Here is a 15,001-nt window from a genome sequence, read left to right on the forward strand (position 1 = left end):
AACAGTATGCCAGGAAAATGGAGGACAGTACCAGGTAACCCAATTGTGGTTAGTGACAATTATGATTTCCATTGTAGCCAATTCAATTGCAGTAATTTGATTACAGATTTTTTGGTAATTCCGTTACCAATCTGGTAACAGAATTACGAGTTTTAATCACTTAGTAATTCACAAACATAGCTGATATCAGACAAATCACTAGAACCAATTATTAGCTCTACCGTTACATCTGCTCCTGCCACACCTTCTACTGCTCATCCTGTGTCTGCTTGACCTGCTACCACTCCCACAGTGCTCGCCCTCTCTCTCTCACCCTCTCTCGCTGTGTGTGATTGTGTGGGAGGAGACAGGTGTGCTGGAGTCAGAGCAGAACCCCACCAGCTGCAACCTGTTCCATAATCAAGACCTCTACAAATACTCAGTCCTGCCACTTCCCCCCTGGCAGATCGTAGTCTCTGCTCAGTCAGTCTACGTTTCTAGCCATTTGTTACTATTTAGATCCTTAACTGACACGGTTTTCCTCTCCGCTACAGTTCTGCCCAATCTGACTTTGGTGTCTGTCTCCAGGCCCACGTCTCCTCATACTGCTACTCTGCCCTGGATTCCCCACTCTACTGCTCCCGTGGATTCCCCTCCGGACCTGCCTACCCTGTCCCAAACCCTCTCGCTCCAGCCTCAGTCTCCAAACCTGGTTTCCTGCAACCCACCCGAGCTTCCCGTGGCCTGCACTCCACCTTCCCCCTGTGTTTCAATAAATACCTTGGTTACCTCATCCCAGTCTCCTTGTCTGAGTCTGCTCTTGGGTTTCCCTGTTCCACTCCGTGTAACAGTTACTTCTGTGAACGTTAATTATCCTCCCTCCTCACAGAGACAAACGTGTAAATATCTTAAGCGGAATAACAAGGCACAAGGCAATATTTCTTAAACTTAAACAATTTCTCCAACCACAAATGTAAGTGTTGATATTAGTAGTCAGGGGTCTTAACGTCAACATGATTCTGTTTTTATGTAGTTCTGATATTGGACCTTTTTAGACTTTTTCTGGTGATGTTTTCTAAGATCCCTTTTCCATCTGTTTACCCAGAAATCAAAGCTTGCACTGGTTGAAAAATGTATCTAGAATGACATTTCCCCAAAATATACAGTCTTAGATTTCATTTGACACCCAATTACACATGCTCCTATGAATGTTGCGTCGGTGCTCAAATCAAATCAAAATCTAATTTTATTGGTCACAACACATGGTAAGCAAATGTTATTGTGACTGTAGCGAAATGCTTGTGCTTCTAGTTCCGACAGTGCAGCAATATCTAACAAGTAATATCTAACAATTTTACAACAAAATACCTAGTAGACAATCATTTTACATGGAAATGCCCTACTGTAACTCTAGAGATACTATCCATCCCCAACTAGTAACAAAGTGGTCAGGCTGGTTGCTGCTGGCCTCTCCAGCTTCAGGCTGAATCACACCCATGATGAGACTACCTTTAAGGCTTAAAGGTTTGGTTAATGTTAGGGTTAAGGGTAGAGTCAGTTTTAGGTTTTGGCCAGACGGGCTGTTAGAGGGATGTTGGTCAGAAAAGTCCATTTAGTCTTTCCCTTCTCAAACCTGTCCTCCCCCTAACCAGTTCATATCATGTATTCCACCACCAGCACACCTGATTCACTAATCAGAGGTTTGGATGATTAGTTGACCAGCGGTACAAAGTGGACTGGATCTAGGTGAACTATGTGGAGGGTCTTCCAGGGACAGTACAGTACAGACTGAGAAGCTAACAACAGTGTAGTTTACTCAACTCATCCACACTATCATGACTACTTTTTAGAGAGAAGATCTGCACAAGGGCATAAAGTGTAAGATATAGCAAGAGAGGACAATATGGTGCAAGGTAGCCACAGTGGAATCAAAACTCATAGGCCTAATCATCAATCAAATATGAAATATAAAACACAAATATAATCTACATATAAAGACAACACGTCATCTACATGTGTTATAGAATAGCTCCCTTCTCACATCCCAGGTCATGTTTGGACTGGAACGTGACAACTCAACGGGCTATGCGCATCTCCCCAATAGCCTACAGACAACTTTCCTGAGTGCAATGTCATTAATGTGACAGATATGTACAGTATAATAAGCATAGTGAATAGGAAAAGATCCCACCTCTGACGCACAGCAGAGACATCGCTGCTGAGATTTCCCCTGGAGCAAGAGTCCCTCAACAATTTAAAAACAGTCATTGCGTTTCAATGAATGTGCTCCCCAAACGCTTGTTGCATCGTAAACTATCCTCCCAGTCTCTTGGGAGTTCAGCGGATGGATGATGCGCCGCTGCCATTTACTTGGATGAGAAGTTGGACGAACGCTCCTCCAGCTCACGATACGCAATGGTGGAGAACTACAGTGTGGTGATGCGTCGTTCACGAACGAACGAAACTTTTTGAACGGATCTTTTTGTTGAACGTCGGGAACCGAATTGATTTGCATACTGCTACTACTGCTTGTTGAGCTCAGAACAACGTTTTTCTGTAGATAAATTACAACATCATTATCTAAAGGGGGTGAATCCTCACTGCAGAAACAGTACATAGTGGGGAGAGCGGGTCAATCTGGTCCACGAGGATTTATTTGAATATTTTTTTTGAATATTTTTTATTTTGAATATTTGAAATGTTGTCATTGTTCTTGACTGATTTTAAGCATTTTGAAGGAAGATCCGTTTATGAGCCAAATGTGCCGGTTCACCGATAAGACTCAGAAAGCCCATCACTACTACAGCGGAGAGATTAGATCCAAAGAGAGCACCACAATCAACAGGCACACTCAACATGCAGGCGGTTAGGGGTTGGGATTTGACTGTCACAGGGACAAACTAATAAGAGGTTATAATTCATTGGAATAGGGTTCTTGAGGTAACGGTGGTCAATTGAAAACGGATCAACTGGATTCTTGTACCCCAGGGAACAGGTGTAGTCCAGCAGTTGGTGATGGTGACATACTGATCAGTTCGACCTGGACAGGTGCACCAGAGTTGTGATTGTATGTTTGTTTGTACAGTCATGACTGTGCTGTTATTATTTTGTGTACTCACTAAACACCCACATTTGTATTTGTGTGGGAAATGTTTCTAGGCTATGGTTGCTGTTTGTATTTCATTGAACTTTAGGTCCATACAAAGAGAAATCACACAACATAGACTACCAAATAACCTTAGGCAAAAATACACGAAATAAAAGTCAAGTCAAAATAGTTATACATTTCTTTATCAATTATGAGTAGCTCAACAATATCGACTTTTGGACACTGATGCGCAGGAGAACCCCTAGCTGTCAATCAAGCAGGCGCGGTGAACCGCTTATGACGCTCAAGCGTTTCAAATGACGCAACAATACAGCTCCAGACCGGAGAAAGTTAATGCCAAAGATATTATTCGGTTCCACACTAAAACTGCGGGTTGACACGTGTGATTTCAGGTGAGTCAAATATTTACACAAGTTTGCAATACATGAACCAACCGCTAGCCGACTTAGACTATAATTCTCTCATGGTAAGATAACACATGTGAAGGTGAACGTTAATGTATTTGAAATATTTTTTTCTTTCTGACATTATAAAATACATTTATATCTTAGTTTTTTTCTGTTGCTATCAATCAGTCCATCTATATCTACTCGTCTGTCTGTCTTGCTGACTTATCTGTCTGTCTGTCAGACTATCTGTCTGTCTGTGTACTGTCTAGCCAGCATATGCCAGAAAGGTTCTTTCACACAGGCTCATATTCACAAAGTCTCATAGAAGGAGTGCTGATCAATAATCAGTTTTGTCTTTTAAATCAAACTGAATACGTGTTGATGGACGGGGGGATTTAATCCTAGATCAGCACTCCTACCCTGAAACACTTTGTGAACACCATCCAGGTGTACTGTGATTATGAAGTTGTGATGAGGTATTATTATATTAGTTGTGCTGATGCATGATGGGTTGTAGGCTAGAGCTTGAGTACTGTAGTGTGTAGACTATTTCTGAATTCACTGACCTGGTGAGTAAATGTTGTGTACAATGGCCCCATCTAGTGACAGAAACATAGAAACACACATTGTTGCTGAACGAAGGCATCTCTTTATTTTCCAGAAATAAAACTTGTAGACCTTTCCTGCAGTCTCTGAGGAGATGGACACCTCTTCTTCTTCTGGACGATCTCAGTCTCCTACTGGGACTTGCTTCTTACCCCCTCCTATCATGTGGAACAGTCTGTAAGTCATTCATCACATAACCTAGCTCTGGTCCAGGGCATTATGTGCGGCTTGCTGAAGGAAGGCTCAGTCTCAGCAAGCTGTACGTAACGCCCTGGACCAGAGCTACACATTACCCACCTCTGGCCATCATGGACAGTCAACTCTTTACATTCACGTACTGTAAGTCACAGTTGTGTGAGTTGTGTTATTAAAGACAGTTTAATTGCGCAGAGGTTTAATTATTATTTTAACACTGTAATAAATTGTCTGAGTTCACTTCCTAAATAATGTGTGGACATTCCTTTGCTCCCAGCTACAAGCAGGCAGAGATGGAGGTTCAGTTCCTCAGAGAAGAGAAGAAGACCTGTACAGAGAAGGAAGCCCACATACTTGAGTTGAGGGGGAAGGATCGAACGATCCGAAATCAGAAGAAGGAGATGGACAGACTTCAAGTGTGCCTCTGGGAGGAGGAAAAGAAGAAGAGGAATGGTGGAACGGAGAAGGACAAGATCATTGAACAATTACAGTCTGAGACAGACCATCTCAGATCCCTTTTAAAAGAGGAAAGGAGGAGAAAAAGAGTAGAAAGGGGTCTAATGAAAGAGTGGAAGGTTGAGATCCTGAGCCAGAGAGAAGCAGAGAGCCAGAGAGAGGCAGAGAGACAGAGAGAAGCAGAGAGCCAGAGAGAGGCAGAGAGACAGAGAGAAGCAGAGAGACAGAGAGAGGCAGAGAGACAGAAGGAGGCAGAGAGACAGAGAGAAGCAGAGAGACAGAGAGAGGCAGAGAGACAGAGAGAGGCAGAGAGACATAGGGAGGCAGAGAGACAGAGAGATGCAGAGAGACAGAGGGAGGCAGAGAGACAGAGGGAGGCAGAGAGAGTCACAGAAGCGAAGGAGAATCAGAGAAAAATGCAGATCAAGAGACTCAAACATCTGCTGGAGCTACTGATGGTGGATCTACAACTGGCCCACGTAAGACATGTCATTGTTATTATTAAAAGGCAGTGTATATTTACCCAGCTGAAAATGAATGACGGTGGACAGCGGTATGCTAACCCAATGTTAACTTTTATGCCTTTCCTTAAACCTTACCTTAACCTCACTGAAACTATACCTAACCTTTACCTTTACCCAACCCTAGGTCTTGAACCTAACCTTAATTTATCTCAACCCCTATGCCTTTCTTTTGCCGGTTGAATATCAACTTCCTTATTAATTAACATCATTACTGTTGTTGTTGTTGATAACTGTATGTGTGCAGGTTGTAAATAATTGCATTAGTGAAACATCATTTGTAGGATTAATTTCTACAAGCATAAACATCAGAGGCAACATTGTTGTAAAATTGCAACGGGAATTTCTCAAACCCCTAACTGAATGGGCAAGCTAGTTGTGTGTTTGTATTTGTCCATAACATTTCTCATAATTTTTTCAAACATGTCAATACATTAATTGACAATGAATTGTCTAGATGAATTGATCAAAATAACCCTGCTATTGATGTTGTCCAGTGTTTGATTCAATTACTTAGGTCTAGGTTGTATTTCTATGTATCATTCTCTGTAAATCCTTTGAAAGTATGTCTTGGTCATAGATTATCACTAATTTAACCTTTTAAAATGAAGCAAGAGATAGAGAGATTGAGGCTATGGCAGAAAGTCATGGAGGATCAGCGACCAAGACTGGCCTGGAACAACAAACCTATTGAGACAGAAAGAGAGAGGGAAAGAGAGAGAGAAAGGGAGATGGAAAGGGAGAGAAAAGCAGAATTGGAAAGACAAGAAATGAAGAAGAAAGTGAAACAGGCAGAAGAAACGATAAAAGCGTTAGAACGAGAAATTGAGAGATTGAAAGAGATTGAAAAGGAGATCATATTTGAAAGAGAAAGAGACATGCGTATTGCGGAGAATGAGAAAGTCAAACTGGTTAACGAAAAGGCAAAAGAGTTAGAGATGGAGGTTGAGAGACTGAAAGAAGATATGACAACAAAAGAAATGCAATACAAAATCAAATTTGAAAGAGCGAAAGAAGCGTATAGAAGACAGAATGAGAGAGTGAAACAGGTTAACCAAAATGTACTAGTTTTAGACAGAGAGGTTGCGAGAATGAAAGAAGAGATTAGATTGAAAGATGAGACTGAACCAGAGAGAACATTTGATAGAGACAGAGAGAGAGAAAATGATTGGAGACGAAGAGAAGAGGAGATGAAATATAGAGTGGAGAGAGAGATGGAGATGGAGACAGCCCTCATCAATGACAAAAAGACGTCTGAATTGGAGGAAGTCTTCAAGAAAATCAAGGAACAGCTGATAGAATTAGAAAATATGGAAACAGACAAAAATCTATGGAAACAGAACCAAATGGACATGGAGGAGAAGACGGAGGGTGAGAACAACAAACAGAAAGATGTAGAAAGAAAGAGAATGGAGAAAATACCAAAACACAGACAACAAGAAGATGAGAAGAAGAAGGAGATGGAGAGAGAAGAAGAAGAGGAGAGACACAAACAGAAGCAAATAGAGATGGAAGAGGAAGAACGAGAGAGGGAGAAAGAGAGACAGATCAAAAGAAAGAGAATGGAGAAGAGACAGAAACATTTGGAAAGAGAGGAAGAGAGACAGAGAGAGATTGAAAGAGAGCATGAAGAAGAAAGATGTAAACAGAAGAAAATAGAGATGGAAGAGAAAGAAAGAGAAGAAGAGAGACAGAGAGAGATTGAAAGAGAGAATAATGAAGAAATATGTAAACAGAAGCAAATAGAGATGGAAGAGGAAGAACGAGAGAGGGAGAAAGAGAGACAGAGACAGATCAAAAGAAAGAGAATTGAGAAGAGACAAAAAAATATGGAAAGAGAAGAAGAGAGACAGAGAGAGATTGAAAGAGAGAATGAAGAGGAACTATTTAAACAGAGGCAAATAGAGATGGAAGAGGAACAACGAGAAAGGGAGAAAGAGAGACAGAGAGAGATCAAAAGAAATAGAATGGAGAAGAGACAAAAAAGTATGGAAAGAGAGCAAGAGAGACAAAGAGAGATTGAAAGAGAGAATGAAGAAGAAATATTTAAACAGAAGCAAATAGAGATGGAAGAGGAAGAACGAGAGAGGGAGAAAGAGAGACAGAGAGAGACTGAAAGAGATAATGAAGAAGAAAGATGTAAACAGATGCAAATAGAGATGGAAGAGGAAGAACGAGAGATGGAGAAAGAGAGACAGAGAGACATTGAAAGAGAGAAGGATGAAGAAATATGTAAACAGAAGCAAATAGAGATGGAAGAGACAGAACGAGAGAGGGAGAAAGAGAGACAGAGAGAGATCAAAAGAAATAGAATGGAGAAGAGACAAAAAAGTATGGAAAGAGAGCAAGAGAGACAAAGAGAGATTGAAAGAGAGAATGAAGAAGAAATATTTAAACAGATGCAAATAGAGATGGAAGAGGAAGAACGAGAAGAAGAGAGACAGAGAGAAATCGATGAGAAAGAGAGACAGAGAGAGATGGGAGAGAAAGAGAGACGACAACAACAAGAGGAGAGAAAGAGAACGTTTGAGAGAGATCAAGAAGAAGAAGATATATGGAAACAGAAGCAAATTGACATGGAGAAGGAGGGAAGAGAGAGGGAGAACAAGATACAGAGAAAGACAGAAGAGATACACAGACAACAACAACAAGAGGAGAGACAGAAACAAATGGAGAAAGAGAAAGAAAGGGAGAAAGACAATGAGAATCAGGGAGAGATGGAATTAAAAGATCAGAAACAGAAAGAGATGAAGAAAGAAAATATGATTATGAGAGAGAGGGAGGAAGTAGGAAGAAGAAATGAGGGGCAGAATGAACTGGAGATAGAAAAGGAGAGAGAGATGGAAGAAAAGCAGGAAGTGATTATTAAGAAAGCAGAGGAAGAGTACATGGAAAGAGAAGAGAGAGGAAAGGAAGTAAGCATGAAGAAACATGTAGTAGTTAATGTTAAAGCTAAAGCACGGGAAGTCTTCAATAGACGTAAAGAGAGGAGGTTAGAAGTGTTGAAGGAGGAACGAGAACACATAGAAAGAGGACAACAAATCAGGAGGGAGAAGGAGGAAAGACGACTGGAGATGGAAAGAAAACAGGAGAGGGCAAGACGACAAGAGGAGCAGGATAAAAAACGAGAGATTGGAATTGCCAGACAGAAAGAAATGTTCAGACTAAGAGAGGAGGAGAGGCAGAGAGAGGAAAAGAAAGAGGAGGAGAGAAAGAGAGCCATTGAAGGCCATTTAGCTTTAATCAGAGAGAGAGAGAACATCATAAAGGCAAACAAAAGAGAGGAGATGGCAGAAGAGGAAAGAAGAGAGATCCCTGAGAAGTACAAGAGGGGTGAGACAGAGAACAGTGAAGAGGAGGAGGAGAAGGAAGATGACCAGGAGGACCTTATCCCACCTGATAAAAGTATCCGAAGAAGAGCTGTGGACTGGGTAAGTAAGAAGTGGGAGAAAAGGAACCTCAAAAAGATCGAGAGAACGTATCAGAGAGAAGCTGAGGAGGGCTATAAGATCGTCCACATAGGTAAGACCTGTTTTACCTCTGCTTATGACATCATCCTCTTTAGTCTCCTCTACACACATAAGTTCCACACCAGTCATCATGTTGCATCATTGTTTCAATATAAAACTACTGTCCAAAGAATATGTTAGCTGACATGGCTAATTGAGTGACTGACTGACATAACAAGAAAAATACTGCTGATGTAACAACCACGTTTTTAAATGATACCTTATGTCATCTACTAGTCTAACTCTCAAGAATAAGTAGAGACCCAGAAAGAGTTCCTAAAAAACACACACAAAAAAGGGTTTTGGGGGGGTCGGGGGGCCCCTAGTTGCCATGGAGCCCTAAGCTGTCACATATGCCCTGGCACTATACAAAGAATAGGTGCCATTTGGGACTCATGTTCAACTTAGGGTCAGGTCAATTCGGGATGGCAATTATTGCACTTGATTGACAAATTCCATGCCTTGCTCAATTGAAAAGATTAAAGAATCATTGAGCTCCAACTGTGTTTTCTATTCCTAATTCCCTGTGTCCATTACATTTAAGTTGATACCAGATCCACTAAGTTGAATGTGAACTCTACTTCTTCTCCCCTCCCAGCCATCCCTGGACACACAAGGCTAACATCCACCATGACCCGGGCAGAGAGAGAGAGGGAGAAGAGGAAGGAGCTGCTGAAGGATGAGGAGAGAAGGAAGAAGTTGGAGAATTTCAATAAGCAGTGGAGAGAGCAGTCCCTGCTTAAAAAAATGACTCATCAGAAACTGAAGGATGAGAGGGAGAGGATGAAGGAAAAATTCATGGAACAGATGAATCTGGAGGCTGATGCTCAAATCAACACCCGATGTCTAACCACCCAACACAGCCACGATTACAACCACAGTCAGGCATTGCCGGGATGGGCCACAGGCCAACAGGTAAGCCAAGAGCCTGTTGGATCTGGAAATGGCCAGCAGGAGGGGCCAAGGAGGCAACAGGCATGGGCAGAGAACCAGGAGTGGAGTTCAGAGAACCAGCAGGAGTGGCCAGAGAACCAACAGGGGGAGCCAGAGAGCCAGCAGCTGGAAACTCCAGAAGAGGGTGAAACGTCAGAGCCAACCTCCAAGAACAAGAAAAGGCCAAGCATCTGGAAGAGAATTAAGAGGAGGTAAATAATGTTTAAACATGTATTCATGTTTTACACTGTTAAAATATATGTTGTCACTTTAAAAAGTGACATTATCCAAATGTGAGGGTTTAGTGTACATGCAACACACATGTAAATATATAGATACTTACCTGTCTCTGTGATGTCTTACAGCATTCCTGACGTGCTGTCTGCCTAGAGCTGGAACTCGATGAAGCCACAGTTCCACTGAGGTTACGTTGGTAATTAAAAGTGTCGCCCAATAATTCCTCCTCCTCTTCAAGTCATCAAGCCACATTTCCTCCACAAAACATTATATTCTCCTCAATCCAGCAAGTATCCTCTTTATCAAGGCAACAAACCATCTAAGGTCAGTGACTCTCCTCCCCAGAGCAGAGATTCTCATCTTTATCCAAGTTGAATTCATCTCTGCTCACCACCTCTACTGTCCTAGAAAATATCCCCAAATGGACATGGTTTAAACAGAAGTCCTCCCCTCAGACCAGTGGCTCCACAGACCAGAGTTTCTCATCTTTATTCAAGTTGAACGCAACTCTGATCATTTCCACCACCTCACCTGTTAAGGGGAGGTGCTGAAAAGGAGGTCTGGGAGGAGGTCTGCAGGTAGCCTGGACCGGACCGGTAGCAGCTATTTTGCTGGCTCCATCCCCGGGCAGAGCTGCTCAAGTCAGGCCAGTGATGTTTGATGATGTCATTTTTGTTAGCAAAGTTTTACGCTTTAATAAAAGCAGTTATTAAAAAAGCAATATTGTTGTTACGGTGTGGATTGTTTTGTTATTTATTAGAATTGAAACATCCAGTAGTCATGGTAGATGTTAGACTTTCAATGAGACACCTAACATTCCATCAGTTTGATACAATGTGTGACATGTTATATTAGAGAGGAGTCCTCTATACACATCTATTTTAGACCATAGGAGAAATATCAGATTGAAATAGCTTCTCTAAGAATCTGAGGAGAGAGCAACAGTAGACGCATCCTTAGCTCTCCCACCTCCAGTTCAGTTCTTGGGTCATTCCACCAATTGAGTACCTTTTGGGGAGTGTAACTTTTATTTCACCTAATTCTAACATTCTTAGGCAACAGGGTTGATGTGTTATAATTCATCCACCCAGTGGTGATTGTAGCATGTAAATCTTGGTGGGGAAAACTCCACTTCTTTTTTTTAGATGCATGCCAGCAAAGCCACTACACAACACAACACTAAACAATACATTAATTGCACTATAACTTTGACAAACGGTACCCACAAACTGTTAGGGTCTACATAAAGCTGTCCCGACAGCAGAGCTTTCTTTTCAGCACCATGGAGTGAATCCTTTTAAAGAACATAGCTGATATGGCTGACTTGCTTAAACAAATGTGGTTTCTACTGACAGTTGAGATGTACAAACTATGGCATAAGGGGACAATGAGTGGATAAGAGGCAATCCGTAATTTTGATGAAGACATTAATGAGAGAGCTAGGATGGACGTAGTCAATATATATAGTCTACATGTGCACCACCAAGTCAGAGCAGTAGGCTAAGTTATGAGAGGGGAAAGGGACAAAATGATTAGGGTGAGGCACATGAGCTACTAACAGCTTACTACACAACATACACTTAGTATTACTTTCTTAGCTACAGTATACATATCTCCCTGGCATATTACATCATTTATAGAGCAGCATACAAGACATTTTTCGACTCACCTTGTTGTGCTGTGCTCACTTGAACAGGAAGGTGTCGCGGCGGTTTGTCATCAAATTTGTCATCAAAGTCTGGCATTCTCTGGATTTATGGTGCTTTCAAGACAACTGGGAACTAGGAAAAAACAAGGTTGAATCATGACGTCGGTGATCTTCAGGTCAGAGCACAAGAAAGAGGCCTGAGTTCCCGACTTGGAATTCCGAGTTGGATGAACATTCAAAACTTGTTTTCCCAGTCGGAGTTCCCATGTTGTCTTGAACTCACTGAAGTCTAAGATTTCCCAGTTCCAAGTTTCTAGTTGTTTTCAAAGCGGCAGAAGTCATGCTGAAAAGCAGGCTAGTGATTGCTTTGTTAAGCTTGTAGTTAGCCACTGATTCCTTCCAAACCACCCATCGTTGAATTTGCGATTTCCAACTTGTTGTGTAATGTTTATGTCCAATGGTTGATGAGCACCGATACATTTAATCTATAATTTCTCTTCCTAATTTCTCTTCAAATGACAAGGAAAAAGAAAGAAAGCAAAAACATACCATGTCTGTATGAGGCTTTATTAACTCAATGATTACATTTTCTGTTTTACATTGTTTGCAAACTGATATGTGACACATATTAATGCCAAAATAACATGGAAAACAGGCAACATAAATATATATTTGCTAAACACGTGGGGCTCAAAACGGGTGTGGCTCCGCCCCACCTGCCCTAAATGACGGCTCGCCACTGACAATACTATAATCAAAGATGATTCTATGATGAATACATTATTATTAAAAGATGAGCTGACCGTTTTTATTGGTGAATCAAAATTGAATGATTCAATCATACAGTGTTTTACAGCGGTGAAGTTAGATTTATATTAAAGATTCAGACTTTGCTCTTCAATACCTCTTCAACGGAACGTGCAAGGATGACTAGGCTACTGGGGGTGACAGGTAGCCTAGTGGTTAGAGTGTTGAGCCAGTAACCAAAAGGTTGCTAGATAGAATCCCCGAGCTGACAAGGTAAAGATCTGTCATTCCTACCCTGAACAAGGCAGTTAACCTACTGTTCCTAGGCCCTCATTGTAAATACAAATTTGTTCTTAACTCAATTGCCTAGTTAAATAAAGGTTAAATAAATTTTAAAAAATATATACATTTAATATTCTAAATCGGCTGATGATAGTGAATAAGTTAAACCCCTTGTTTTTCCAATTCGGTGTCATATTTCCTTTTTGGAGGTGAAATGTAGCTAAAAATGTGCTATCCTCTGCTCAGAGGGTTAAGGGACCGTCTTAAAACTGCAATGCATACAATTGTCTGTAAATGAAAAATATCAATACCTTCTCAACTACATGACATAGTGATCTCAAACAAATTTGACACGGTAAAGAGACCTCTTCTCTCGAATGCAATTAGTTACATTTTTTTACTTGTATAAAATCTACAAAATGTAAAATAAATCACTTTACATAAACAAATCTTCATTTAAACATCAATATCTTCCACCCCATAAGACTTTCATGAATACAACCAACTGTTATTGGTTCAGGGACGTCATGCCTCCAATCAACAGCAATTTGTGTTGTATTGGTTGACTTTGGATACTTTTTTACAAATGTTAATTAAATTTCCATGAATAATACTTTAAAATGTCAATAGATTCCACCCCATGTGACATTAACCTCTTACATCTAGACGTTCCGCTAGCGGAACACCTGCTCCAATATCCAATGATAGGCGTGGCGCGAATTACAAATTCCTCAAAAATACAAAAACTTCCATTTTTCAAACATATGACTATTTTACAGCATTTTAAAGACAAGACTCTCCTTTATCTAACCACACTGTCCGATTTCAAAAAGGCTTTACAGCGAAAGCAAAACAGATTATGTCAGCAGAGTACCCAGCCAGAAATAATCAGACACACATTTTTCAAGCTAGTATATAATGTCACAAAAAACAAAACCACAGCTAAATGCAGCACTAACCTTTGATGATCTTCATCAGATGACAACCCTAGGACATTATGTTATACAATACATGCATGTTTTGTTCAATCAAGTTCATATTTATATAAAAAAACAGCTTTTTACATTAGCATGTGACATTCAGAACTAGCATTCCCACCGAACACTTCCGGTGAATTTACTAAATTACTCACGATAAACATTCACAAAAAACATAACAATTATTTTAAGAATTATAGATACAGAATTCCTTTGTGCAATCGAGGTGTCCGATTTTAAAATAGCTTTTCGGTGAAAGCACATTTTGCAATATTCTGAGTACATAGCCCGGCATCACGGGGCTAGCTATTTAGACACCCAGCAAGTTTAGCCTTCACCAAACTCCGATTTACTATTAGAAAAGTTTGATTACCTTTGGTGTTCTTCGTCAGAATACACTCCCAGGACTGCTACTTCAATAACAAATGTTGGTTTGGTTCAAAATAATCCATTGTTATATCCAAATAGCGGCGTTTTGTTCGTGCGTTCAAGACACTATCCAAGGGTGACGAAGGGTCACACGCACGGCACATTTCGTGACAAATAATTTCTAAATATTCCATTACCGTACTTCGAAGCATGTCAACCGCTGTTTAAAATCAATTTTTATGCCATTTTTCTCATTAAAAAAGCGATAATATTCCGACCGGGAGTGGTGGTTTTCGTTCAAAGATAAAACATGGAGTCAACTCGTGCACGAGCCTGAGTCTCACAGTACTGTGACCAGCCACTATCCAAACGCGCTACTTTTTTTCAGCCAGAGCCTGCAAAGCCACGATTCAGCTTTTTGCCGCCTTCTGAGAGCCCATGGGAGCCGTAGGAAGTGTCACGTAACAGCAGAGATCCCCTGTATTGGATAGAGATAATCAAGAAGAGCAAGAAATTGTCAGACAGGGCACTTCCTGCATGGAATCTTCTCAGGTTTTGGCCTGCCAAATGAGTTCTGTTATACTCACAGACACCATTCAAACAGTTTTAGAAACTTTGGAGTGTTTTCTATCCAAAGCTAATAATTATATGCATATTCTAGTTTCTGGGCAGGAGTAATAATCAGATTAAATCGGGTACATTTTTTATCCGGCCGTGAAAATACTGCCCCCTAGCCATAACAGGTTAATGAGTAAAACTAACTGTGATTGCTTCAGGGACCTCATGCCTCCAATCAATAGCAAATACTTTTGTATTTTTTGACTTTGGCGATATTCTACCATCTTAAATTGACTTTACATTAAAGATACTTCCTTAAAACTTCAATAGCTTCCACCCTATGTTACTTTAATGAATACAAACAACTGTCATTGGTTCAGGAACCTCATCCCACTAATTAACGTCAATTACTTTTTGTATATGCCACTTCCGGATGCTGGAGTGAGTGGTCGTGCTGCACCTCGCTCCGCGGGTAATATTACATTT

General features: G+C 40.8%; 1 protein-coding gene across 1 annotated transcript; it reads left to right on the top strand.

Moving 5' to 3' along the window:
- The first annotated feature begins 7,309 nt into the window (after positions 1-7,309).
- On the top strand, positions 7,310-8,957 carry LOC145862259 (uncharacterized). The gene has a single exon (XM_082965504.1). It carries the CDS (start codon positions 7,322-7,324, stop codon positions 8,903-8,905), a length of 1,584 nt encoding a protein of 527 aa, XP_082821630.1. The 5' UTR covers positions 7,310-7,321; the 3' UTR covers positions 8,906-8,957.
- Positions 8,958-15,001: the final 6,044 nt, after the last annotated feature.

This window comes from Salmo salar, chromosome 19 (genome assembly GCF_965601325.2).
Source record: "Salmo salar chromosome 19, fSalSal1, whole genome shotgun sequence".
In the NCBI taxonomy this organism is placed as follows: domain Eukaryota; kingdom Metazoa; phylum Chordata; class Actinopteri; order Salmoniformes; family Salmonidae; genus Salmo; species Salmo salar.

Excerpts from the sequence above, each read along its gene's own strand:
- LOC145862259 (XM_082965504.1), top strand. The coding sequence starts at position 7,322 with ATGGAAGAGGAAGAACGAGAGAGGGAGAAAGAGAGACAGAGAGAGACT.